At 46.1% G+C, this 27,799-nt stretch overlaps 1 protein-coding gene across 4 annotated transcripts; it reads left to right on the top strand.

Moving 5' to 3' along the window:
* Positions 1–298: 298 nt before the first annotated feature.
* On the top strand, positions 299–6,194 carry TBL2 (transducin beta like 2). 4 transcript variants are annotated; one of them, XM_021005679.2, is made up of 7 exons: positions 299–625; positions 2,552–2,676; positions 2,990–3,174; positions 3,555–3,706; positions 4,373–4,499; positions 4,598–4,750; positions 4,912–6,194. In XM_021005679.2, exons 1-7 carry the CDS (start codon positions 505–507, stop codon positions 5,372–5,374), a joined length of 1,326 nt encoding a protein of 441 aa, XP_020861338.2. In that variant the 5' UTR covers positions 299–504; the 3' UTR covers positions 5,375–6,194. The 4 variants fall into 4 exon arrangements, with proteins under 4 accessions (XP_020861338.2, XP_078010837.1, XP_078010838.1 ...); XM_078154711.1 differs by having other exon boundaries at positions 535–625; positions 2,557–2,676; XM_078154712.1 differs by lacking the exon at positions 299–625 and adding an exon at positions 826–1,639.
* Positions 6,195–27,799: the final 21,605 nt, after the last annotated feature.

Below are 27,799 nucleotides of genomic sequence, written 5' to 3'. Positions count from 1 at the left end.
GGGGGGGGAAGAGGGGAAAGACTGCTGATCTTCCGGGCCACCTTTGTTTGAGAGAAGGTGGAGGGTCTTATCCAAGGTCACAGGGTCACGGGGGGGGGGGGAGAGGTGTCTTTTGGCCTTCTTTTGTGTCCCCAGCGCTTAGCACAGCGACTGGCACCCAGCGGGCGATTAAGCATGTAACGCCCGACTTAAAGTAGGACAGTGACTGGCTCAAGGTCACACCGCCCTAAAGGGAAACGCCCGAGCACTCAGGGGACTTGAGTTTAGACAATGGTCAGGTCCTCTTCCAAGCCTCAGTTTCCCCGCACACGGCGCCCTTCCCCGCCCCCACAGGCTGACGTCCAGTCCGCTCAGCCCCTGATATGGTCCCGCGCCTGCGCCCTGCTGCAACCGACGAGCGCGGCCCCGCGGCGGGCGTGCTCGTGCCCGCGCCCGGCCCCGCCCCGGCCGCGCCGCCACGACCCTCCCCCTCCCCCCCATCGAGGTGGCAGCAGCAACGGGAAGATGGAGGCGACGGAGCTGCTGGTGGTGTTGCTGCTGTTCGCTTTGTTGGCCCTGCTGATAGTGGTGCTCGCAGCGCAGGGCCGGAGACGCTGGAACCAGAAGTGCGGCGACCCCCTGGACGGTAAGCGCCGGAATTCCGAGGAGGTTTAACCGACGGCGCGGCCTAAGTGTCGCTGTCGAGGATCTCACGAGCTGTGCGCGGAGGCTACGGGTGCCGTGAGGGGCGAGGGGGGTGTTGGTTGGGCGAAGCTACGAGTGCCGGAAGTGGGGGGAGGGGAGAAAGCGGAGACCGGAAGAAGCTACGGGTGCCGGGAAGGGACAGGAATTCTCTGTGCGGGTGGGGCGACGCCGAAGACCGCCGAGACGGGAAGGAGCCTGGAAAGACACGTGGCACCCGGCTGTGGGGGGGAGGGGGAGCGGGGCCGACAGGGCTTTCCCCTCCCCCTCGAGGAAACTTAGTTCCTCTCAAAGGAACCCAACTCTGCCTCTAACTTGCCGGGCCTCAGTTTCCCTAGCTGTAAGATAAGGTTAACGTCTGACCAGCCCCTGTGGACGAGATCGATCAACCAGTGCATGAAAAAGTTATTTGGAAACGCTCAGTGCTCTGCCCTGGGGCCAAAGCGCCCCCTGCCCTCAGGGAGCTTACATTCCAACGTGTTTCTGGTGCTTTACTCAGAGGCCTGGTAGGCCGGGGTAAGCCTGCTGCTGCAGGGGGCCCTCGGGAGAAAATAGAGACTCCTAGAGGCAGGCCAAGACGGAGAGCGTGTGGTGGGCAGTGGCCGGCACACGTGGTGGTGTGTTTTAAAATAACACCGTTGGCGATGTTTTGTTTTTACGTCACATAAACTTCCTACAGCGTTCCTCCCCCCACGTCCCAAAGAGTCTTCTTTTAATAAGGAGTTTTTAAAGAGGAAGCAGAAAAGATCCACAGACCGACAGAGGCCGACCCTGTGTGTGTGAGCCCCCCACACCCGCTGCCCCCTGCCTCCAGAAGCGGGGAGGGGCCTCACGCCGGTGCTCCGGCCGAGTCATTTGGCAGCGTTTAGCTCCAGCCGCTTCCTTGCTGTTTTTCCCTTTGTCGTCGCCGTGTGTGTTGTTTTCCTGTGTCTGCTTGCTTCCCGTCGCATCAGTTCTTGTAAGTCTTCTCATGCGCTTCCCAACTGAGCACAAGCGCTCTGGGGCAATTGAGGGAAAAGAAGCATCCCGCCGCCGGGCCGCTGGAGTGGGATTTTGAAGGGTACTAGGGATTCTGAGAGGTGGGGGGATACGAGTGTCCTGCACGGGAGCTGAGCTTGCTTGCTGGTGACTGATTATTTTTAGTGGTGGTCAACTCTTGGTGATCCCGTTTGGGCTTTTATTGGCAAAGACGCTGGAGTGGTTTGCCATTTCTTTTTCCAGCTCATTTTACAGATGGGGAAACTGAGGCACATTGGGTGAAGTGACTTGCCCAGGATCCTACAGCTAGTAGGTGTCTGAGGCTGGATTTGAACTCAGTCTTCTTGACTCCAAGCCCAGTGCTCTAAGCACTGTGCCACTTAGCTGTCCATAGTCCTGTTAAGCTATACCATAAGGTTCAGGAGAGTACTTTCCAATCAGGTCGAAAACATGAGTTGGGGCCAGGTTGCAAAAAGGCTCCAGATGCCCCGAAGATAATTTTGTATTTGATCATAGAGGTAGCATGGAGCCACTAAGTTTAACGTAGGAGTTGGGAGCAGCATAGCCATGCCTGGCTGCCTGTGCTTTTAGGAAAGTCACTTTGCCTGCTTTGTTCAAGATAGAGGAGAGAAAGGCTGGTTAGAAAGAAGCCTTTGCAGTAGTCTGGTAATTAGCAATGAACAGCGCTGACTGTTTGAATGGAGAGAAGAGGATGTATGTAGAACATGTGGGGAAAGTCATGGGTGTGTGTTGGGGGTCTTTGATTTGACAGACCGGAACACTGAGGCCCTTGGAGGTGGGCCCCTGCCACCCTATGTCTTAGAAAGCTACTGTGAGCTCCTAGGATGCACCCAGCTCTTGGGTTAGGGACTGAGAGACTTCTCTCTTACAGAGCAGAAGACCAATGGAGTTTCCTTCCATAAAAGCCAAGCACACAGGAAACAAAAGCAACGATACCATAAGGAAAAGCCTCATCAGCACATTTTTGTTCATGCTCTCCTGGCCGCCGAATTGAAGGTAATCCAACCTCTTCCTCCCTGGGTGCGAGCATGTACATACAGACATCTCTGCACCCTACGACTTAGCATCTCAGAAGTGTCACAAGTAGACGTCCCTCCACCTCCTTTCACAGTTCAAAGCATTCTGGCCTACGTCAGTAAGAAAAACCGGTAATTGGTTTTCATGCCAGTAATTGGTGCTGTTGCACTCCTGGGTCTCAGGGCACACGCCAGGCCATCAGATCTTGGGATGAGGGGTGGCAGGGCTCTCAGAGCTGCCTGGGCAATCTCCTGCCCAGCCTATGCTAAAACTACCCTTCTTTCTCCCCCAGGGCCATAGCGGGAATGTCAGTAGCATGGACTTCAGCAACAACGGTAAATATCTGGCGACCTGTGCCGATGACCGAACCATCCACATCTGGAGCACCAAGGATTTCTTGCATCGGGAACATCGAAGTCTTCGCGTTAATGTGAAGTTGGACCATGCCACCTTGGTGCGCTTCAGCCCTGACTGCAGGTGGGATGGGATGGGGCCTCAAGCCTACACAAGCACAGCTCTTGGGGCCACATCCTTCTAGGGTTTGCTCAGAGAGTGCCCCTTGGCGCTCAGCAGAGAGGACCAGGCAGCTTAGTGGGATGTCCTGACCCCTGTACGTCTCTGCAAGGAGGGATGTGTAGCAGTGTCCCTGTGCGTGGGGCCTCCTTTGGGCTTATAGGGTCATCCCGAGGGTCTCCCTTTGAGAACAACAAGACCTCTTTGGAGACTGACCAGGGGGGTCCAGGGGTGTGAGAGAACCCCAGCCAATACCAGCCTCTGAGAAGGACCCAATGGGCAAAGCTCTTGGGCAGAGATTGAGGCACCTCTTTGTAACCTGAGTGTTTCATGCCTGTCCCCAGAGCCTTGATCGCCTGGCTGGCTAATGGAGACACCATCAGTGTATTCAAGATGAAAAAGAAGGATGATGGTAACAGTAGTTTCCAGCCTATGGAAGAGGACTTTCCTAAGAGGCACAAGGCTCCAGTCATCAACGTTGGCATTGCTGAGACAGGTGAGAGGTTGCCAGGGCAGAGCTTCTGTAAGGAGGCCGCTCAGGCTGAGGTCTAGGAAAATACTGCATTGCCTGAGAGAGGTATACAAGCACAGTTCACTGCGTCTGAGAGCTAGAGCTGGAAGGGGCCTCAGGCCACCTAGTCCAGCCCTCTGAGGCCCTGAGAAGTTATGTGACTTCCCCAAGATCACACAGGTTTTGTTGTCAGAGGCAAGATGGCAACCCAGTTCCCCCAACTCTGAGGCCAATTCTCTTTCACTGTGTCAGGTGGCCCCCTTTTCACACACGCATATGCACGTATGTATATGTATAAAACAAACTTAAGTCATCATAGGTTCACAGAGATATTACTGTGGGGTTTTGTTTTAAGGAGTTTGCTGCAAAATTAAGTTAGTTACATAGTTCCATGCTAAAGAAAAAACATCGAAGGCTTCTAGGTCTATTGGGACCCAGGAGGGAGAAAGGGACCTCTCTGTTCACCACAGTGTCGAGGTCCCGCTTTCCAAGATTCCCTTAAGCAAGGCGTTGAGACCTCCCCCAGCACAGTCACAGTCGTGGTGGCAGAAAGGAGAGACCGCTGAGATTTATGGAAGGGAAGGGAACACGGGGAGACAACGAGGACTCGCCCTGCCTGCTGTCACCAGCATCTGCCTGCCTGTCTCTCAGGAAAGTTCATCATGTCAGTCTCCAGCGACACTACGATCATCATCTGGACCTTAAAGGGGGAAGTGCTGTCCATCATCAACACCAACCAGATGAACAACACCTACGCCCTCATCTCCCCTTGCAGCAGGTGAGGACACGGGGAGGAGCAGGGTAGCACCGAGGGGGGAAAAGGGAGCCCTGGATCCGAGACCGAGTCTTAAACCAGCCCTGGCTTCTCTGTGGCAGATTTGTGGGCTCATGTGGCTTCACTCCAGATGCTAAAGTTTGGGAAGTTTGCTTTAACAAGAATGGGCAATTCCGGGAGGTGACACGTGCTTTTGAACTGAAGGGCCATACCGCGGGTATCCACTTCTTGGCTTTCTCCAATGACTCCTGCCGGTAAGCAGGCCCCCTCGCGGCCCCTCCCCTGACACATACCGGCCAGTCCGGATCCCTGGGCCTGGTGTCCAGTGGGCGTCACTCCGTTTGACCCCGTCTGCTTGCATCGTCTCCTTAGTGTGGTCAGGGCCGGAGTTGGGGTTTCTTTTTCCGTGCTTTAGGATGGCGACTGTCTCCAAGGATGGGACGTGGAAGTTGTGGGCCACAGACGTGGAGTACAAGCAGCAGCAAGACCCCTACGTCCTGTTGACAGGGCCGTACGGCGAGGCGGCCTCCACGCCCTGCATCCTGGCCCTCTCTCCTGACGCCCAGGTCCTGGCTCTGGCCAGCGGCAACAACATACGCCTCTATAACACAAAGCGGGGCGAGGCAGAGGAGAGCTTTGACAAGGTCCATGAAGATCGGGTGGCTGAAATGGCCTTCGACACCACAGGGCGGTTCCTGGCTTCCTGTGGAGACAGGGTGGTGAAGATCTTCCATAACACCACTGGGCAGAGGGCCATAGTGGAGAAGATGCGGGGGCTCCTCAAACAGGGCCCCACTGAGACCACCCGACAGAGGCTCAGTCAGCAGCTGGCCCAAGCCCAGGCCACTCTCAAAAGGCTGGGGGCCGGGAAGGTCTGAGGTGGGAGAGGTTGGACTGAGAAGGGAGCAGTTGACAGAAGCGGGGCCCTTGCTGCTGTTCCCTCTGCTTTGAAGCGGGGCGGGGGGCATCATCCTAGGGTGTCTCTCTTGTTTCTCCCTTTCCTCGCCCCCACTCCCTTCTGTCTCACTAGACATTTTTGGGACTGCAGGCCAAAAGTAGCTGCCCTTCACCAGCTAAGGCCTTGTCCCTGGGTCTCTGGAAACATTCCATGTCAGTGTCTGGCACCTGGAAAACATTTTGGGACTCCAGGCCCTACTCTTTCTCCAAGGAAGGACCTCGGACCCCTAGGCCCATTGTGTTGGCAGCTGCCTTTGGGCATAGATAGTAATTAACTGTGGTGCTCGTCCCTGTTGTGGGTCCAAGGCACAGATTCTAGCCAGACCTGGACAGTGTTTTAGGAGGAAAAGAAAAATGTGTGGAGCAGATAGAGGGTGGAATCAGAATGATCTTTTATCTTGTGGCAGTCCTAGTGTAAGCAGGATTAGAGATAGGCCAAAGCTGGGTTTTAGATAAGGACCAAGATTCACTGGAGGGCAGAATGGGCAGGTGGTTTATTTCCAATAATAGAGCTAGGGCCAAGAAATGTGAAAGTTGGGTCATTATTTACCTGTGATTTTTGACTCGGGGTAACCTGAGCAGGGCACTAAATCTTCTGTCCTGTTTTCCTCCATTTCATAGTTTGTAAGAAGAGAGGAATGATATCCACTTGTTAACTACCTCACAGAGGTGTTGTGAGGGCAGATGAGAGTGTGTTGTTTTCTTCCATTTTGGACAAAAGATGCTAAAGCTTTAAATACACTGTGTGTTGTCCTGTTTTCACTGTGACCTGGTGGAAGCCAGCATTCAAACGTGCTGGCAAAATTAAATTAGAAACGATTGAGTGTGACGCTGGGGCAGGGAGGGGAAAGCACGGCCCCTGCTCTCGGGGAGCTCCCACAGGGTTCGGAGAGGCAACATGTACAGATGTACAGATGCCCCCACCCCGCAGGCCCTAGCAGGGCAGGCTCTGGGGGCCTGCTTTACTTGGGCTTTGATGCCAGCCTCCACCTGCTGGTTCCCAGTTCCAGCTTCAGTGCTTCTCTTGGCACCTTCACCAACTGTCTTTTCTAAATTTCCTTAAATGGTTGGAGTTTAAATCATGCCCCTTTCCACATCCACTCCATTGAATTCCACAAGCATTGATTGGGTTATGTGCTGAGCACTGTGCTAGCTTCTGGGTATACAAAGAAAAATGAATTAGTCCCTGCCCCTAAGCAACTCAGGCTTCAAGTGGGGTGGGGCGGGGAGGAAGACCCAGCAGGGACCATGAGAAGGATAAAGAACCTTTTCTCTGGGGGAGGCAGGAGGTGAACACCAACTGCTGAGATGATGAGGAAAGGCTTTGCAGAGGAACTGGCCTTCCAGCTGACCTGTGGAGGAAGAATGTTCCAGGCAGGGAGAGTCAGCCAGAGGGCAGAGACACAAGCCAGAGGTGGATGCAGAGCACAGGGCAGTAGCTTGAGGGAGGAATAGATGGATGTGAGTGAAGTTAGGTTGGAGCCCAGCTGCTGGGCTGAGGACATCAGGAGGATCCAGTTTGGGCACAACCTCAACTAAGGGGCTCATACCCTACCCCCACTTCACTGCTCAGGCCCCAGTTATTAGGATGAAGGCTGAGGAGGGGGAAAATGCCACATATAGGAATTACTTTGTATATATTTTCACGGTTTACATCTGGCTTGATAACAAGATGACAACCTGTTTTCTCTGCCTACATCTGTCACTGAATCTGTGTGATTTTACTTATGTGTGGGAGATTCCTTTGGAGGGCAGACAGCCTGAAGCATTTTGTTCTGCTGTAGGCCACAGCCAAGAGGTCACTATTCTCTCCACCTGTAGGTATTACACTTGTAAAGATGTGGCATGGTATGGAGATTTAACCTTGACCTAGCACTTCTCTATTTGTTTCTCATGTTTTCATCAGGTCTATCCTTGGTCTGTACATAGACCATTCAAGGTTTGTTAGGCTGCTGCTATGTAGAAGGCATTGTGCTAGCACGAGAGATGCCAGGACTGCCTTTTCTCAAGGGGCTTACATCCTACTAGGGAGATAGAAGATCAGAGGTAGAGTACGAGGAAAGTGGAGGCAGCAGAGAATGCCACCTGGAAGGTGAGAAAAGGTTTTAAGGGAGGAGATGGTCTGAGTTAAGCCTCAAAGTAATAGAGAGTTTGAGCAACAGAGATGAGAAAGGAATGTGTTTGGGGAACAGCATGTGTGAATGATGTTTGAAATTTGGGGAATGGTTAGTGGTCCAATTTTGCTTAAGTCCTAGTACGACAGAGGATGGCCATGCAGAATATAAATGTGAGAAGGACATCTGATAAATGGGCAGATTTGCCAGATACTCCTTTTTGTAGATGACTTTGTACTGACTGCACCAAGCCTCCTGGATAAGACCATGCGATGGCTGCTCAAATGAGATTGAGATAGACACACAGGAAAAACCAAGTGCAAAAAAAAAAAAAGAATCACATTGGCTGGACTGACATGTAGGTGGATGGGTAATTCACTGAATTCTACCATCAGCATCACCTGTCTTGATCAGGTAACTGCAGATGGATTGAGGATGGGGGCTGAGGACTGAACAAGAGGAATGCAGACTGGATTCCATCTAGGAAACCAAAGAGTGCTTTAGTGGTCAAAAGACATTCACTGACACCCCAAGTCCATAGAGGGGAGGGTGTGGCGTTTAAAGAGTTGGAGAGCCGTAATTTGTGGATGATTTATCATTTTATCAACAGTGCCAGCATTTTTAATAAAAGTCAGTGACACTCTGGAAAACCAAAGACTGTCGTGGTAACAGGTTCATGGCTTATGTGCCCTTGGAAGAGAGGTGTTCCCAAGGGTGACAGTCACCTCTGGTTAACAATTAATGAGAGAACTAATGGTATTATGATGGGCTGAACCTAGTGTAATGAACTTTGATGATGTCATTTACTTCTAAATTTCTCCCAGCCTTGGGCATTCTATTCAAAGAATTTATCCCCCACCTAAGCCTGAGCAGAAGGGAGTTTCACCTTAGATTAGAAATCTGACCTAGTTGGGTGGAGTAGCGACACCCAGAAAGAGGAGAAAGTTAATCCTATTTTATCCCAGCCTGGTCCTTAAGAGATTGAACTAGGAAATAGGACTTGAAAAAAAGCTTGGGTCTTCCCAGTTTTAATAATTGCCCATTAATATGAGAGAGAAATAATCATTTCTCTCAAGAGAGAGGGAAGAAAAATGCTCACTCGATATTGGAAAGCTACTGAAACAACCAGGATGGGCTTCCTTTACAGGAAAATAAAAACAAAGTTACAGCCCCTGTCACCCTGGAAGGATGCCACTAATGTAGAGTTGTAAGGTGGGTTCTCTTGTCTGGGCTCGTCCCCTTTCTCCTGGATGGACCTGAGCTGAGAATCCATATAAATCTGTTCTTGATTTCCATCTTCCCACCCCTGGAAACACAAGTGGCCTTGGATTGGTTTAGGTGTAAAACCAGAAAACACAAGGGCCAGGACTGGAGGCTCAATGGTCTCACCATGCTTGTAGAGGCCATAGCAACCCCAATTGGTCCTTTCAAACGCTGTGTGTTACTGGTTTGTTGACGAGTTCATTTCATGCTAAAGAATATACTTATTAGGAAAATATCCAGTCAACTAACTGCACTTCTGATGATTGGTCCCCAGCTCATCCTAAGGAAGGGAGTCAGGGAGTCCCTGAGGGGGATTCCGCCATGGATCAAATGGACCACTTGAGTGTTAAGAACACAGCAACAGTGGAATGTAGATGGTAATCATTGATACCACAAGTGTAGTCTGACCTATCCATAGGAATCCTAGCTAACACAGATATGAAGGCTTTGAGGTTTGCAAAGTACTTTACAATCATAACTGTTTGGGGACTGGTCAAAAAGTGAAAAGTAGATCAATGGAACAGGCTAACCAAGGGAGAAAGAGAAAAAATGGAACTCAATAACCCAATGTTCAATAAACATGAAATCACAGATTACTTAGGATAAGATAGTGGTTGTAAGATACTGAAAATAAGATTACTGATAAGAACTGCTGGGAAAATCAGAAAGCAGTCTGTCATAAATGAGGCTTAGACCAACATCTTGCACTATATTTCACGATAAAGTCAAAGTGAATGTGAGACGTGACTATTAAAGTTCATGCCATTAAACAACTGGAAGAGAAACAGTCTATTCCGTGCATCTCCTAATAACAGGAGCTAACATTTATGGGCAGTGACGTGACGCCATAGTGCCTAGAGCACTGGACTTAGAATCAGGAAGATTCATCTTCCTGAGTTCAAATATGGCCTCAGATACTTACTAGCTGTGTGACCCTGGGCAAGTCACCATCTGTAAAATGAGCTGGAGAAGCACATAGCAAGCCACTGCAGTAACACTGCCCAAAAAAACCCCAGATGGGATCATGAAGAGTCAGACGTGACTGAAACAACAAAAGTTAACACTTGTAGACAGCAACAACAAAATACTAGGTGCCAGGCACTGTGCTAAGCACTTTACAGTTATTATCGGATCCTCCCAACAGTCCTATGAGGCAGATGCTATTATTATGCCCATTTTGCAGATGAGGAAACAGGTTAAGTGACTTGCTCAGGGCCACACAGCTAGGAAGCATCTGATGTTGGACTTGAACTCGGGTCTTCCTCACTCCAGGCCCAGCATTTTATCCACTGTGCCATGGATCTGCCCTTTAAACATTCTCATCTCCAAGTTCATTAGCCTCCTCAGTTACCATGACTTCCTATAGCAGACACCCAGAGGAACATTCATACCTTTACCCATAACAGTTAAGCCACCGATGTCCTAAGCTCTTAAAATGCCCTTCTCTGATCATAATCTGTCATTCTGCTGTCCCACAGACCTACTGCTACTAAATCTATTCATCCTCACCTTGACCTCTGCCCCTTCTTCTTGTCCCAATCTTTTATCCTGTTTTGGCCTCACTAAGTTTTTTGTCTAAATCTTTTAGCTAATGAATTTAACAGGGCGCTTTTACCCCATTCTGGAATCCTTTGCCCCTTTGCCCTCTTGTTTCTATTATTTTCCCTCTGCTGATCCTCAGTGGATTACCCTCATCACCCACCTTCTCCCCTCTGTGTAGATGAATGTATCCAGAAACAGACAGCCGGGGTGTACTATAACAGCATGTTATCATATCTCACTGATGAACAGCAATCCTTTTATTCTTCCCTAACGCTCAACCAGGCTCTCTCCCCTGAGTCAAACCTTTTGGAGCACCTTCTCTAGGTTATACCCCAACTCATACTTAAACCAATAGGTTGGGTGCCTCAAACTGTGAATGCTACCTTATATTCCAGGGGTAACCTTGTGGGTCTGCACTTCTAAAACTATATTTCATGAGCCCCAACCAGTGTATTTTCCCTTAATGATCAGTAAATACTAACTCTTAGCAAAAGATGCCATTTATGAGAACAGTAGTGATAAAATACTCCTTCCTGATAAACCCGAGTCTTCTTTCACACAGATGCTATTTTCTGTGCGATGTGAGTGAGGTAGACACTTGGGGTACAATGTTAGTGAGGTACATATGGAGAGGACACATATGGCCATGGCTACTCACTCCTCTGGGACTGTTGGCTCTCAAAGTCCTCTCCAGTGGAATAGTCATATTCCATCCACTCCGCAAATCCTTGAAGCTGCTTTTACCCTCAAGTGACCATCAAATCTAAATCTATCTACATAGTATGTCTCAGCTCCCTCTCAAACTGAGTTTCTAATTGATAGATGAGATGTCTCCTTATGGGCAATTACTTCTCCTCCTGGATACTATGGACAATGAGGGGGAGAGGGGAAGAGGAAGGAATAAGAGAGAGAAAATCCTTTTCCTCTTACCCAGAAGGTGAAGAGCTGGGTTCTATAATGGTTCTATTTTGGATTGACTCAAATTGATAGCACTGTGCCTTGGGCCCTCATTGTTCAATACTGCATTACATTAGGATTTATTATCTCCGTTTTGCAGATGAAGAAACCAATGACCTAACCCTATGCCTAGGACCCTTATCTCTCTCCTAAGCTGTAGTCCCCCATCACCTCCTGGATATCTCAAATTAATATGTCATAGGAATCTCAAATATAGCATGTCTTTTTTTGTCTCTTTTTTTTGTTGTTGTTATATTTTAAGTTTTTAACTGTGTCCCTCCCTCTCTCCCTACCCAGTGCTAGAGAAAGCCACCATTTGATGTAGATTTACAAATCTATGCAAAACCATACTATGCATGCAGTTTTTCTCTGAAGGTGGATAGCATCTTCCTTCATAGGTCCTTTATAGTTGACTTGAACATTTATAATATTCAGAATAACTTAGTTGTTCCCAATTATTCTTCCAACTTAGCATTACTATATATGATGTTCTCTTGGTTCTGCTCCCTTCAGTCTGCATCAGTTTATATGTCTTTCCAGGTTTTTCTAAAGTCCACCTGCTCATCATTTCTTCACAGTAGTATTCCATTACAATTACATACCACAACTTGTTTTGTCATTCCTCAGTGGATGGGCATCCCCTCAATTTCCGGTTCTTTGCCACCACAAAGAGAGCTGCTATAAATATCACAGGACATAGAGGTTATTTTCCTTTTTCCTCAATCACCTTGGGAAACAGACCTAATAGTGGTATTGCTGGGTCAAAGGGTTTATATAATTTTATAACTCTTTGGGCATAAATCCAGCTTGTTCTCCAAAATGGTTGAATCAGTTCACAAATTCCACCAACAAGGTATTATTATCCCAATTTTTCCATATCCTATCCAACATTTGTCACTTTCCCCTTCTGTCATTTTAGCCAATCTGATAGGTGTGAGATGATATCTCAAAAGTTGTTTTAATTTGTAATTCTCTAATCAATAATGATTCAGAGCATTTTTATATGACTACATATAGTGTTGATTTCTTCGTCAAAAAAACTGCCAGTTCATATCCTTGACCATTTATCAATTGGGGAATTACTCATATTCTTCTAAGTCTGACAAAGTTCTCTGTATGTTTGAGATATAAGATCTTTATTTGAGAAATTATCTATAAATTTTTTTACCCAATTTTCTACTTTCCTTCAAATCTTGGCTACATTGGTTTTATTTGTACAAAAACTTTTTTAACTTAATGTAATCAAAATTATCCATTTTTTACATCTCACAGTGCTATCTCTTGTTCATTCATAAATTCTTCTCTTACCCATAAGTGTGATAGGTAATGTGTTCCATGTTCTTCTAGTTTTCATATATCTCCCTTTATAGCTAAGTCATGTATTCATTTTCAACTTTATCTTGGTCAATGGTGTTAAGATATTGGTCTATGCCCAATTTCTGCCAGACTGCTTTCCAGCTTTCCCAATAATTTTTAGCAAATAATGTATTCTTATCCCCAATATTTAAATCTTTTCTCAAGTGCAGCTTGTCTAAAACAAAACTCTTTCACCCAAAATCCACTTCAACTTTCCCGTGACAGTGGAGGGAATCATCATACTCATAGCCACCCCCCAGTACCTTAGTAAACATCTGTTGATGTGACCCCGCATAATCCAAACTGCTGTTAGAGCTTGTCTTTTTACCCTCACAGCATCTCTCTGCATTGGTCCTCTTCTCTCCACTCAAACACCCACCACCCTAGCACTGGTCCTGATCATACCTGTGATGGAAGCCCAAGCTGAGACCTTTGCCTCTTACCTCAAAAAGAATTTGTCTGCAGGCCCTATGGCTTGGACTTCCTTGACCAAATATGAGCTGCTTGCATTAGTAATTCAAAAGCTCAGATTCCTTAAGAGTGTGGCCGAAGTGGCGAATTTTTAATAAGCCTTGCCTTTGGCTGAAAGAAGGCTTGAGTCCAGTTCATTAGGGCGGGACCCACGTGTCATGATTTTGGGGTCCCAGTGATGAGGTCTAGAGGTTTAGGGGTGCTGAGACCCCAGGATCACAACACACAGGTCCTGTCCAAAAGAATTTGACCCAAGCCTTTTTTCAGCCAAAGGCAATGTTTAGTAAAGATCCACCATATTAGCCAGACTCTTAAGGAATCTGAGCATCTGTGAGCTATTGGCTAGATTGTAAGAATCTGAGCATCTTAATGGAGGCAAGATGGACCTGCTATACAGAAAGACTATAGGAGGGATCTAGGAGTGGCCAAGTAGTCTCGGCGGTAATAGAACTCCAGGGACCTGGACCGTGGCCCAGGGAAAATGGAGCCTAGAGAGGATCAAGAGTGGGAAGTGGCTGGGGCAGGCTAGGTTAAGGGGAAGAGATTGGGAGATTGGGTGTAGCCACAATGAAAGGCCAGTTGATGGGATTATAGCCTCAGAAGAACACCAGAGATTTGGCCATGTGGGAAAGTCCAGGGTTTTTCCTTTTGGGGGCCTAGATCCCATCCTCATCACCAGCACCCCTAAAACTCAACATGATGGGGTATAGGCCCAAGCTGAGACCTTTGCCCCTTACCCCAAAAGAATTTGGGTTCTATTTGTAGAAGGATGGGGTATAGGCTCTGGAAAGCCCCCACCTTGAAATGTCCCACTCGATCAAATCTCTGGCATTTGCCTAAGGCTAAAATCCTCCTAACTGGCCTTTCATTATTGGTTACCCAGTTCTCTTTTACCCAGCCCTTCATTGTCTGTTACCTCCTGATTGCCTCTGCTACTTTTTACCCTCGATCCTTTCTAGATCCCTTCTCCCAGACCCCTCCCCCAGTCACCCCAAACTACTGGGCCACTTCTAGATCCCTCCCACAGTCTTCCTGTCTATAAGATCCATCTTGCTTCCATTAAGGTGCTGAGATTCAATCTGGCCCATGGTTCAGATTCACTTAAGAGTCTGGCCAATATGTTGAATCTTTAACAAACCTTGTCTTTGGCTGAAAGAAGACGGATTGAATTTATTTGGGCAGGACCCACATGGTGCTATTTCAGGGTCCCAGCACCCATAAACCTCAACACTTTCAGCTTGGCATATTGGAGCAGTCTTTTAAGTGGTCTCTCTGCTTCGTCTCTCCCCTCTTCCAATCTATCTTCCAGGGAGCTTCAGAATTGAATTTCCTGAAGCTCAGTTGTGACCATGAAATCCCTCTATTCAGTAGACTTGAATAGCTCCCTTATTGCAGCCAGGATCAATAAATAGTCCATCCTCTGCTTAGTATTTAAAGTACTTTGCAACCTGACCCTTTGATGTCTGTCCAGTCTTCCTCCCTTCCTCAAACTCTTTGACCTAATGAATGACTCTGGCCTCCTTGCCTTGTGGTTCCTTGCACGTAATACTCCCTCTCTGAACTCTTTCTTTTCACTGGCTGTCCCCCATGCCTAGATGCTGTCTCTCCTCACCTCTGACTCTTAGTTTCCCTGGCTTTCCTTAAAACCCAGCTCTAATTTACACCTTCCTCAGGAGGACTTTCCTGGCCCTTTGGTGCTCTCTTCTGGGATTTTGCCTTCTGTTTACACTTACAGTGCCTATAATAAACTCTTAGGATTCTTACCCCAATTCCCAATCTCACAGACAAATCTCAGGTCACAGAGAAAAGCTGCATTCCACCACCACCACCCCTTCAAAGTTCTAGAGGAATTGCTAGGGGTGGCTCTCTAATGCTATCCTTTTGAACTCCACAAGTCTGCTTTACCTCCTCTCAAGATTATCAGTTGGGAGGGATGGGGGCAGGGCCCAAGCCAAGATCTTTGCCCTTTGCCCCAAAGGGAATCTGACTTACAGTCCCCAGACCCTCATCTCCCTTTGAAAGCCTTAGCCTTACCTTTTAATTTTATTCAGATGCGACCTAAAAGAATCTGGCTCCCTTTTGTCTATAGGCCCCAGAAAGGCCTTCCTTTATCTCCTTTTGAAAGTCCTAGCCCCACCTTGATTTTGTGCAGATGCCTTTCAAACTTCTGCCTTCCTGTTCCCTCCATTATCTATTCCCGTTGTCTATTCAATTTCTCTGACCTCCCCAATTAGAATTCTTACCTAGACCCTTTTCCCAACACCCTTTTCTGACCACCCAAAGTTACTTTAGTATTTAAGATCCACCTTGGCCCTCATTCAGATGCTGAGAATCTCAGGCCCACAAGGCTGAGAACTTCTCATGCCCACTGGTCCTTACAGGTGTCACCTGGCCTATGTGTTTTATCACTAATAAACTTCCTCTGGCTGAAGAAGATTTGAGTTGAATTCTTTCAGACAGGGCCCGGTACCGCGATCTTGGGGTCCCAGCACCCCAAAATCCCTAGACCTCTTCAGGAGGGGCAGCTAGGTGGCTCAGTGGATAGAGCACCAGCCCTGAAGTCAGGAGGACCTAAGTTCAAATCTGGCCTCAGACCAAACACTTGACACTTAACTAGCTATGTGACCCTGAGCAAGTCACTTAACCCCAATTGCCTTAAAAAAAAAAAAGGTTATCAGTTGGAAATTGTGTTTAGTTGGTGAAGCTTTAAAAAAAAAGGGGGTAAGTACTCTAGGTGGTACAATGGGAGGAATAGTTGGTATAAAAAATCCCTGCAAAAGTCTGTGACACAGACGAAGTCCTAGGCAGAGTGGGCTTAGGCTGAGGGAGCACATGTACTGGTTCTTGGCTGCTGGAAATCCTTTTGTCCCTTTCACAGGGAGCTCAGTCCCCTTTCAGCATGGCATGGTCTCTTTTCTGGGCTCCTTAAGGGCACATGAATCCACATTCAGTCTGTCCTGGGCTCCCAACACAGACGCTATTGTCAACTGACCAGGAAGAAGAGAGGACCAAACTCCTTCCTTGAAGCTCACCAGGTCCTGATCTGTCCAAAGGGTGCAGAGGAAGGTGGAGACCCAGGCCAAGGCAGTGGCTAAGCTTTCTTGTTACTCCATCAGGTGGCTCCTCTTCAGGAATGTGTAGGAGGCTTCCCCTCCTGGATCACCACTTAATGGAACTGCCTATTTCCTGGCTAACTGTGCTTTTATACAGGATCCAGAGGGCATGGAAAAATCCCTCAGCCAATTGGAGTAGACTTCCTGTCTAGAGTCGTTTTACTTCTCCTGTGGCTTTCCAAGATTTTCAACACTTAGGTGTCTCAAACTATGGTCTGGGGATCCTTGGGAGTTCTCAGACCCTTTCAGAGGGTCACGAGGTCAAGACTATTCTCATAATAATACTATGACATTTACATCTTTAATATAGTGGTTATTGATAGATAGAAGTAATTTACATTTAAACAAACTCACTGGGGAGGGGGGAAGGGAAAGTCTTCAATCACTTTTAAGAATGTAAAGGATTCCTGAGACCAAAAGTTTGAGAAAAGCTGGTTTAAAGCCTGTAATTGAGATTAATGGAGGACCTTATGACTTACTTGTAAGTAGGGAGGAATTATTTGAGTAAATAAACCAATGAACTCCATCCTTAAATTCTGGGTTGTTGTTTTTTTTAACCTTGTATGTACCCAGTTATGTGTATGTGTTCCCCTCTATTAGAAGCTTCTACAAAGCAGACTGTGTTCTTGTCTTTTTTTTTTGTATCTTCATGGCTTAGCACGGTGCCTGGAACATAGTAGGTGCTTAGTAAATACTAGTTGACTGTATTTTTCGAAGGTTACCTAGGTAGTGAAGTGGATAGAGTCCCAGGCTTGGAATCAGGAAGATTCATCTTCCTGAGTTCAAATCCAGCCTCAGACACTTACTAGCTGTGTGACCCTGGGCAAGTCACTTCACCCTGTTTGCTTCAGTTTCCTCAACTGTAAAATGAGCTGGAGAAGGAAATGGCCAACCACTCTAGCATCTTTGCCAAGAAAATCCCAAATGAGGTCAAGAATCTGAAATGACTGGATATATTTTTTCAAATTTCATTGTGATTATTATTTTTAAACCAAATCTATGATTATATTGGTATAAGGAATGAACGGAACGGATAATCCCTCTACTAATATAAATTAGCATCTATTCTGTAATTTATAACTTTGAAGAACTGAAATTATCTCAGTTATCATGCTCAGCATGGCTCATCTCTGATGCATACCAACTGTGTGACCCTAGGTGAGTCACTTAACTTCAGGCCTTTCTGACCCTGAGGCCAGCTCTCAGTCTTCTCCTTATTAGTATTTACATGTTTAAAACCATGGAGGGAAAAATTATGAAAACTGTCACAAGTGGTGGAAGTAATGGCTTAAGGATTTATGAAGCATTGCATCAGGCACTGTGTTGAGCCCTGAGGACACAGATAAAGGCAAAAAGACAGTCCCTGGCCTCCAGGGTGGGGGGTAGGTACCCTCCACCCTCGGGGCCCTTCATCTGATGGATGGCTCCTCCCTGAACCTCCACTTAAGGGCACCCAGGCTAGTGGCTCTCCTCAGGGCTTCTCCATCACGGAAAATGATGGAAAGTGAAGTTAGCAGAACCAGACAAAACAATATAGACCACACCACCAATCTGAATGGGAAGAGCAGAAAACAGTGCTGAATACCCGTAATTAGAATGGCCAAGCTTGTCCCAGAAGAGATAGCAGAAAGTGCCTCCCTCCCTCCTCTGCAGAGCTGCTTACCAATAGACGGCCAGGCTTAACTGACCAGGTTCTGCTTAGATTCATAGGATCACGGACATAGACCTAGAATAGTCCATTTTACAGAGGAAAAACCAGAGGCAGGTGAAGTGACTTGTCCAAAGGTACATAGGTAAGAAACCATGGAAGTGGAATTCGAACCCAAGTCCCCTGATTCCAAATCCACCTGATGGTTAATCCTGCTGAACTGTTTGTGTTTGTTCCCTCACCTTTAAAAAAAAAAAGTCCTTGTTATGAGGCACCATGCCTTGGGAGGAGGAGGAAGGAGTGATAAACTGGACAATGAAAATTATGCAAAAACAAAAGATGTTTTGTCTTTGTCTCCCTGGCACTTAGCCCAGCAAGCTGTACACAGTAGACACTTAATATATGTTCGTTGATTGAAGGCTATCTGTTTTTACAATTTCGGATGTATGCTGGGTATAAAGAGGCCGCAGTATCTTACCCAAGATGACTTAGACGAGTAAAGTGACACAAAATACGGGGTGTCCCAAAATTCTGACTACTGTGATGTTAAACTTGCAAAGCCTAATAGTTTGGGGACATCCAGTGTTTCCTCCACGGACGGGAAGTGGCCCAGGGATGTGGCAAGGCTGCAGGCTAGCTGGCTCACCGATAACCAGGTGTGTTAAAAGTCCCAGAGTATCCCTCCCTCCAGGACCTCAGGGGAATTCTCTTCAGAGGTTTTATGGGAGCCCAGTCACCCTGAGACCTGCCCCACTGGAGAGAGTACCTCCAGCACTGACATCAGCGACCTGTGGAAGCAAGAAGGCTGTTTCGCACCCCTGCGTGGCACCGCGCTGGAAACCAAAGCAGGGTTTAGAGGTTCCCACACAAGCCTCTGCCCAACATCCTCCTCTCCCTGAATCCAACAGAACTCACAGCTGGAGGGAGGGAGGGAGGGAGGAGGCAGACATGGAAACAAGGTCAAGGGAAGAAGAATGCCTGGCTGCCTAGACTTGTGGATGTATCCATTCCTCCTCTGTTTGAGCCTCAAGGTCAAAACACTTTCTATATCTGAAGATACTCACTGTAAAGTCTGCCCCTAAAAATGAATCACACGTCTTCATGTAGAACACATTGGCCAAAGACCCCCCCCAAAAAAAGGTTTTTAATAATTAGAAATATTTTTGTTATTTATTTTTAAATTTGTTTTTATTTTATTTTATTTATTTTGTTTATGATAATTATTTGTTTTTTAATTTTTGTTTATTTTATTTTTATATGATTTTCTGGGGTTTTTTTTTTAATCAGAAAATTTTCTTGGGGCAGCTAGGTGGTGCAGTGGATAGAGCACTGGCCCTGGATTCAGGAGGACCTGAGTTCAAATGTGGCCTCAAACATATAACACTTACTAGCTGTGTGACCCTGAGCAAGTCACTTAACCCCATTGCCTAGCCAAAAACAAAAAAAGAAAAGAAAATTTTCTTCTTGACCTTCTTTGCAGAGGTGAGGGACTATGGGTATGGAGATCATCAGACTATCAGACATAGTCACTAGGTTGTTTCTAAGTCTTTGTTGTCATTCTTTCTCAAAGAGGGTCAAGACATCAGGAAGGTGATGTCATACCTTGTGAGTGAATTGGATTTAAGTGAGGCAGGGCTGTGCAAAGGTCGCCGGCCTCACTCTCTCCTCTGGAGCCATTTGGGGCCAGTGGCCAGATACAGATCAGGAAGACTAGAGATAGCCCCTGTGCAGTGGGAGACCTTGGCCTTTTTGAGGTAAGGTGTTTCCCAGGTCTCATTTTGACCTAGGCAACCCCCATTCAGTGATAAAGGCTAGGTAAGAAAGGAGGCAAAGAATGGCCTCTTTTACCTAGTTAAAAAAGAAATACCCTGGGAGGGGAAGACCCTCAGGGTTTCTGGCCAAAACAGAAACAATTGCTATTTATATTCACTCTGAGCCATCGTAGCGCAGTGACCCTGTGAGGCTTGGGCTGGGAACTCAAGGTCTCTCCCCATCTATCTGGGTAGGAGATGGAGTACAGATATGTTTGGAAATTAAAGTGATGTAAAAACAAAAAGGTATAAATTTTAAAGAAAATTCTCATCTTTTTAAAAAAGTATGAGATTTCACAACATTTGCTGCCTTCTTATAACTAAGTATATTATATCCTAGGGCCAAAATGACTTTGTAGAGGAACACATTCCCATCCTACAATGGAAGTCAATGGTAAAATGTCTTCTTGTGCCAAAATCCACTCTACAAGTTTTTTTTCTTTTTTTGAAAACAAATCTACTCCATACATTTAGATAAACCTTCTGTTTGCTCCCCTCACACCTCCCCAAGGGAACACTTTAAGAAGCAGTTGGATTCAGCCCTATGTAGCATCCTCTCCCCCCTTGCCCCAACACAAAAAGAGGCACAGATCTATCTACTGGGAGGGGAACTTTCTGAAAGTTATTAATACCTGGGGAATAACAGAGCCAGCCTGACCTGAAAGTGAAAGAGGTTTGCATAGCTTCAAGGAACCACCTTTCCTGTCCCTGAGCCCTCAGCTACAGGTGACCTGCCCACAGCGGTACGCTGTATCATTTTTGCAAATACTTAAATTTCCCCCCAAAAGCAGGTAAGCCCCTTGAAGGCAGGCATCGTCTGGCTTTTGTCTTTGTATACTCAATTCCCAATATGGGCCTAGAATGTTGTTGCAATTGTTAGTGTATTATTTAAAATGGGTTTATTATAGCTGAGTATCTTCTGCCTCATTCTTCCAGAGCCAGGCAGGATGCATCCTCCCCATCAGGATCCTAAGGTATCCTAAAGCACCCTCCTCACCTTTCAAAGCCACAAAGTCAGAGACTCTACTGCCTTGGCCCTAAAGGGGAAAAGAACAATTAGAGGGAAGGAGACCCTCAGGCCTGGCCCCTCCAAGCACTGTCTCTCCCCTCACAGTGGGAGCAAAAGTCACTGTTCATGGGCCACCATCTTTTTTATTGTCCTATGCTTGTTTTATGTCATAAATTAAAAAAAAAATTGAATGAGAGAAAAAAAGTCACGGTGTCCCCCAGGGCACAGCTGAAGGGCAGACGGCCAGCCAGCCAAATCCTCTCCTTCACTGTGTAACTGGGCTGTGAGACCCAGTCACTGAAGAACCTACCCTTCCAAAGACTCTCCAAGATACTTCTACACCATGGCCACAACTCTTTGGGTTGATTGCATAGCAGAAAAGAACCCTGATTTCAAAAGCCACCTCTGTACTTACATCCTGTGTGTCAGGGTCCACATCTGTAAAATGAGAGGGTTGCACTAGATGTCCCCAGTCCTCTTCCAGCTCTGGATAGCGAGTTCAGATCTATCCTGAGACACTGACTAGCTGTGTGACCCTGGGAAAGTCACTTCATTGCTGCCTCAGTTTCCTCATCTGTAAAAATGGGGATAATAACAGCACCTCCCTCAAAGGGTTGCTGTGAGAATAGCTGTAAAAGTGCTCAGCACAGTACCTAGCACATAGTAGACTCTCTATAAATGCTAACCACTATTATAATTATCATTATTATCAGTGATCCCATGCTACTTTTGTGGAGATAGAGCCCTCAGAAAGTCCCATCAGACCTCCCCTTTTACAGATGAAGAAACAGAATCCACTGGGTAATAATCATAAAGGCCTTAAAGTTGGCAAAATTCATATGTTCACTGTCTTATCTATACCTTGTCCAAGTCTTGTGAGGTGGTTGAATTCTCTCCATTTTACAGATGAGGAAACTAAGGCCAACAGAAGTGAAGGACTTTTGTGGCTGCAGGATATCAGAGCTGGGATTCGAACCCAGGTCTCCCTGACACCAACTCCAGGGCGCTACCCATTACATATTACCTCAAATGAGACATACGTAAAGCGCCTGATATTTGTAACCCTGCCATGTGCCTGGCAGAACTGGATTAGTGCTTGCTAGCACCCCACCACCCCCCCACTGTTTTTCATATATGTATGTGTATATATACATGTGTTTATATACATACGTGTATATATACATATACACATATGCTGCAGCTAATATAAAGAAATATTTACTTCAAAAGGCCCAAATAAATTTGTACCTTTAGAAGGTTCAACTCTACAGACTCACTTCCTCCTCACCCCTCACCCCTCACCCCAGCGCGCAGTTAAAGAGATTGGGTCTCTGGTAGATTACTAGGCCCATAACTGATTTCGGTTCCTCTGTCCAGGAGTTCAGCGTGTGCACATGTGCATGGATGTTCACGCGTGTGTGTTCTTGTACATGCAATGTACACACATGTGCAAATGCATACATGCATTACGCCTGTATATGCTGTTCAGGTGTTTCAGTCCTGTCCAACTCTCTGTGACCCCATTTTGGGGTTTTCCTGGCAGAGATACTGGAGTGGTTCGCCATTTCCTTCTCCAGCTCATTTTATGGATGAGAACCTGGGTGAAGTGACTTGCCCAGAGTCACACAGGTAGTAAGTGTCTGAGGTTGGATTGAACTCAGGAAGATGAGTCTTCTTGACTCCAGACTCAGAGCTCTGTGCACTGTGGCGCCCCCTAGCCGCCTGTGCATGCATATACATGAGTTTTATTTATGTATATATGTGTGTGTACACATAGAGATGGAAATAGCTCCTCTGTGTGTTTTTATGTACATGTGTAAGTGTGTGTGTGTGTGTGTGTGTGTGTGTGTGTAACCAAGGCTACTCATAGAGTAAGGCTGGGCCTCCAGGCCTTAGGTCTCCACATGCAGCTATCTTTTCCTGGTACCACACAGTATGTAAAGCTTCCCTCTTCCTTAGCAGTCCACACTCCATCTGTCTTTCATGAATTTATCTAAAGGCTCCTTGAACCAATGAGTGTCTCCAGCCCACACAGCTTCTGTGGGAGTCAGCTGAGCTCCAGGGGTTTCATCACCGTGGAAAGAAGGCACACAGAGTTCTAAGCACGTTTTTTCACAGGATGTTTTTCTCCACTCCCCAGCATTTAGAGAATTGTTTTTGCCTCCAGAGGGGAAGAGGAGGCTACTTTATTTCTCCCAGAAAGAGGAGAAACTCCCCCAGATCAGGCAGTAAGAGTGCATTTGGGGAGATGAGTTTAGCTGGCCAGACCTGTTACTTGAGATCTTGTAGTCAGGGCAGGAGATCAAAAAATTGGGCTCAAAGGGTTAGAGCCAGAGAGACCCCCAGAGGTCATGTGGTGCACATGCCTGTTAGAAAGAAGAGCCCCAGGCTAGCTGCTCAAGGTCAACCAGATTTCCTCTCTTTCGACATTTCAAAGCACCAGAGAAGCCCATACTAGTAACATTTCAGCTGTTGGCCAGACAGGGTGATAATGGGAAATGGTGGGAGTTCTTTTACCGATGAAAACCCATAGATCTGGAGTTGGAAGGGATCTCAGAGGCCATCTTGCCCAACCCCCTCATTCTACAGTTGAGGAAACAAGGCACAAAGAGATTAGATGACTTGCTTAAAGCCACATCGAAACTAAGTGCTGGGTGTGGTTTTTCTGACTCCAGAATCAGTATGGTGTCCACTAGCACTGCCTCCCTTTCAAGTTCCTAATCTAGTAGTGTAGAGGAGTAGACAGGATGTTTATTCATGCGTTTCCATCTTATTTGGTGTCTTTCTCAGGATATAAACTCAGAAAACCTGAATATGACAGAATGCGTTGTAAAATCATCCAGGGTATCAGCTGAGACTAGTAGGATAATATCTTGGTTTTAAAAACGTGGGAGAGTTAGGATACCTCCTAGTGGATTATACTGAAGGGAAGTTCAGAGATAGAATTCTGGCAGTCTGTTCCCTGGGTATGGGGAAGCTTACAAGGCCCCAGATAGTTAAAGAAGATTGACAGGGCAACTAGGTGGCACAGTGGATAGAGCACCAGCCCTGAATTGAGGAGGACCTGAGTTAAAATCAGGACTCAAACACTTACCAGCTGTGTGACCCTGGGCAAGTCACTTAACCCCATTGCCTAGCTTAAACAAACAAACAAACAAAAAGAGTCTCAATTAATCTCTACTCCATTCCCCTGGGGAAATCTAAGACTTTCCAGCCTGTGATCCTCAACCATCCAGATACTTCCATGCCAGTTTGGGTTCTCTGTCCTTAGGATATAACCAAGGGATACTAAAAGATGAGTGCTCAGGAATCTATTCCCATGTCTGGCAGCACACCAGATTCATCAAAGGCACATGAGAGCAACTGGTCAGCCAACCTGGGTTGAGCTGGGGGCGGGGGGGGGGGGGGGGGGGGTGCTGTGTTGCTGTGTTTGGGAACCTGACGCCTTCACACTCCCTACTGCTTCTGCACCTTCACCGCCACCATGCACCTGCTTTTCCGTGGGAAAGCTATTTTGTGTTCTCCCAACAGTTCACTTTCATGGGCTCATAGGATTAAGCCCCTCCTCCCTTTTCCAAACTTCTATCCATCCCTGCACTCAAGGACATTAAAATACACATTGATATTTCCTCAAATAGGGCCGAATCTGGGAGCCTCTGCTCTATAAATCAGAGAGGAGAGAGCAGCAAGAGATGAAATGATGGTGGAAGTTTCAAAGAAGGGAGTTCAAGTTGGATGACCTCAATCTTGTTTGTGAAACATGATGCTGGGCTTCTCTAAGTGTGGGTAGTGGTGGTACTGCAGTTGGAGACAGGAAAAAAAGAGAGAGACAGGAACCATCCTTGTGTTGATGACAATAGAGTGGGAGGATGCCTAAGCCGAGGCAAAGATCCAGATGATATTACCCACCATAAATGTGTAATGGGAGAAATCAATTTGATTTCTGTCATTCAGTGCACTCATTCAACCAGCAATTATTAAGTGCCTACTGCCTTCTGGGAACTGTACATACTAGGTGTTAGGAATACAAAGACAAAAATAAAACAAATGCCTGCCCTCAGAGAGCTTACATTTTATTGGGGGAAGGCAAAACAGTACATGATAAATATAAAATATTTACAACATCATTTCCAAGAGAGAGAGCACTAAGAACTTGGGGAATGGGGGAAGGAAGAGGTGGAAACTGACTTGAGTCTTGAAGGAAGTCTGAGGAATTCTAAGAGGAAAACATGAGGAGGGAATGTAGTCCAGGCATGGGGAACCACAAAGACAGAAGACAGAATATCACATATAGTCCTGTTTGCTAGAACACATAGTCCACAGACAATGGTAGCATATAACACACCTGACAAGACAGGCTGGAGCCAAACTGCCAAGAGCTTTCCAAGTCTGTATTTTGTCCTTGTGACAACAAGGAGCCACTGGACTTTTGCGAGCAGGTCAGTGATGGGGTGAGATCTGGACTTCAGGAAGCTCAACTTGACATCTGGGCAGAGATTAGAAGGCTTTGCAATAGATGGTGAGGTCCTGTTAACTGGGGTGGTAGGTACGTGAAGTAAAGAGAAGGGGACTTATCTTAGAGATACTGTGAAGGGGGAATGAGCAAGATGGGACAGCCCATTGGATGGATGGGGTGAATGATTGTGGAGTCAAGGGCAACACTGAGGTGGTTCCAGGAAGGTGGTCCCTTCCCCAATAATGGCAAAAAGGTAACAAACTTTAATTTAGACTTGTTGAGGTTGAGACACTTAGGAGAATGTTTCCTCTTTCTTGGTATGAAGGAACCCCTGGGGGGTTGGAAATGGTTATGGTGCTTTATTTTATTTTTTCTTTTTGGGTGAGGCAATTGGAGTTAAGTGACTTGCCCAGGGTCACACAGTTAGTATCAAATGTCTGAGGTTGGATTTGGATGGTGCTTTAAACAGTAAATAATTGTAAAGAATATTGTGAGTAAAACATTAAATTACCCTGAGCGTATGGGTTTTTGTTTTTGTTTTTGAAAGGGGTTTATGGAACAAAAAAATGTTGGGAACCATTGTAAAAATAGGATATCTGGGTAAAAATGCCCAATAGGTAGTGCTGTTAGTCTGAATTTAAGCAGTAAGACTGAAGCTGAATATGGAGATTGGGGAATTATAGAGGAGAGGAGAGAATTGGATCCATGGGACAGAGACAGCATAGAGAGGAGAGGAGAGAATGTGTAAGACAGAGCCTTGGTATATGCGCTTACATATGAGAGATGATTATTAATAACCAATGATTTAGGGATATCCAAAGTTCTTTTCTTCTAAAGTCCTGATTTTTAAAAGTTGTCTCTTGAAGGACATTGCCAATAACGAGATTGGACTAACTTTCTTGTTAAGACGCCACCCTGGTGGAGTAGCCATTGTGTTCTGCTCAGGCTTGGGTGGGGATACATTTTTTTTTTAATAGATTGCCTAAGGCTGGGGGTGGTCTGGGTATAGAGATAAGTCTCTCTGTCCAAGAGTGACATGATGAAACTCTCAGCCCCTCATTGAACACATACTCTTCGAAGGGTATGCAACCTTTGAGCCCACCACCATGATTGTCTTTGGTCTAAGAGAACCGGCCACATAACCATGCTTTTATTAATAACGTGCTGGTCTTATTTATAAAATGATTAAATTATCCAGAAATTATGTCTCTCAAACCTTTTCAGTGGTCACACACAGGAACTGGGCCATCAAGGAGGATCCAGCAAACATGACTGAGAGAGAGAGGCCCAGCTGGCAGGAGGAGCAACAGGAGAAAGCAGTGGTCTGAACACCGAGGAAAAAAGAGAGTGTCCGAGAGAAGGGGATCTTCAGTTTCAAAAAACTATAAGGAGATCAAGAAGGATGAGGATTTAGAAAAGGCCATTAGATTTGGCCATTAAGAAATCATTGGGGGGCAGCTAGGTGGCACAGTGGATAGAGCACCGGCCCTGGAGTCAGGAGGACCTGAGTTCAAATTCAGCTTCAGACCAAACACTTGACACTTACTAGCTGTGTGATAATCACTTAACCCCAATTGCCTAAAAGCAAAAATAAAATAAAATAAAATAAAATAAAATCATTGGTAACCTTAGAGGGAATAATTTGACATTTCGCAGTCCTGGAACAAGATCAAAGAAATGAGAGTGGGGGTTAACCGGGATGTTTTACAAGTATAACAAGATTATCAGATTGTATCATACTCAACCTGGTACTTGACTCATTTCCATATTTAATGTTATCACTTTGAGCTCTAGGGTAATCCAGGGATACATTTGCACATTTCTTCATTAATTAATAAAATTTCAATTTATCTCTCAATCAACTAAGCTCATAGCTCCCACCCTAGTTAATTAAATAGAATTTATTTAACAAAATAGAGAAACCTCCTTTCCCAATAGTGGTTCCTCATCTCTCTCTCTCTCTCTCTCTCTCTCTCTCTCTCTCTCTCTCTTCTCTCTCTCTCTCTCTCTCTCTCCCCCCCACACACACACACACACACACACACACACACACACACATGCATGTATGTGGATTAACTTAATATCCAAGTTACTGGCTATACAATTTATTGTATAATCAGTTATAACACAAAGACATGAATAATTACTTTTGACATTTTAGCTATGAGAATGATCACATCCAGAGTCACTTTTAACCACCACTGTAATTGCAGATGATTTCTTACTTCTGGAAACACAGTTCCACCATTCAGTTCACTCAGAAATATGAAATAAAGTCTCTTCTTGAGAATTTTTTCCATCCTCTTTACAAGATAAAAGTTTTAAAAGTTCAGTCATTAAAAAAAGTCTGCTTCATTTTCTTCAGCTTCTCTCCAACTGTGACAGGAAAACAGCCTCTTCAAACTGAGAATTAAAATTGCCATTTCCACAGTATTCCATTTGGCTCTTAAAGAAATAGTAACAGTATCTGTAGTGTCTGTGATACTACAGTGAAACAGGTGATAACATACATACAGAATGGCAGGAGGGAATGTCCTTTAGATTCTAGGGTAGTAGCTAGTGAGATGTTAAAGTGGCAGATTGTGGAGACGAGGTTGGGTATGTAG

The sequence above is a fragment of the Phascolarctos cinereus genome, unplaced genomic scaffold (genome assembly GCF_003287225.1).
Source record: "Phascolarctos cinereus isolate Bilbo 61053 unplaced genomic scaffold, phaCin_HiC Scaffold_5;HRSCAF=322, whole genome shotgun sequence".
NCBI lineage: Eukaryota > Metazoa > Chordata > Mammalia > Diprotodontia > Phascolarctidae > Phascolarctos > Phascolarctos cinereus.
Note: the sequence above shows the minus strand (reverse complement) of the source record. Positions and strands in the feature narration are given on the sequence as shown.

Coding starts and splice junctions, on each gene's coding strand:
- TBL2 (XM_021005679.2), top strand. CDS start 505: ATGGAGGCGACGGAGCTGCTGGTGGTGTTGCTGCTGTTCGCTTTGTTG. Junction 3,175..3,554: donor CGCTTCAGCCCTGACTGCAG/GTGGGATGGGAT, acceptor GCCTGTCCCCAG/AGCCTTGATCGCCTGGCTGG. Junction 4,500..4,597: donor CTCATCTCCCCTTGCAGCAG/GTGAGGACACGG, acceptor TCTCTGTGGCAG/ATTTGTGGGCTCATGTGGCT.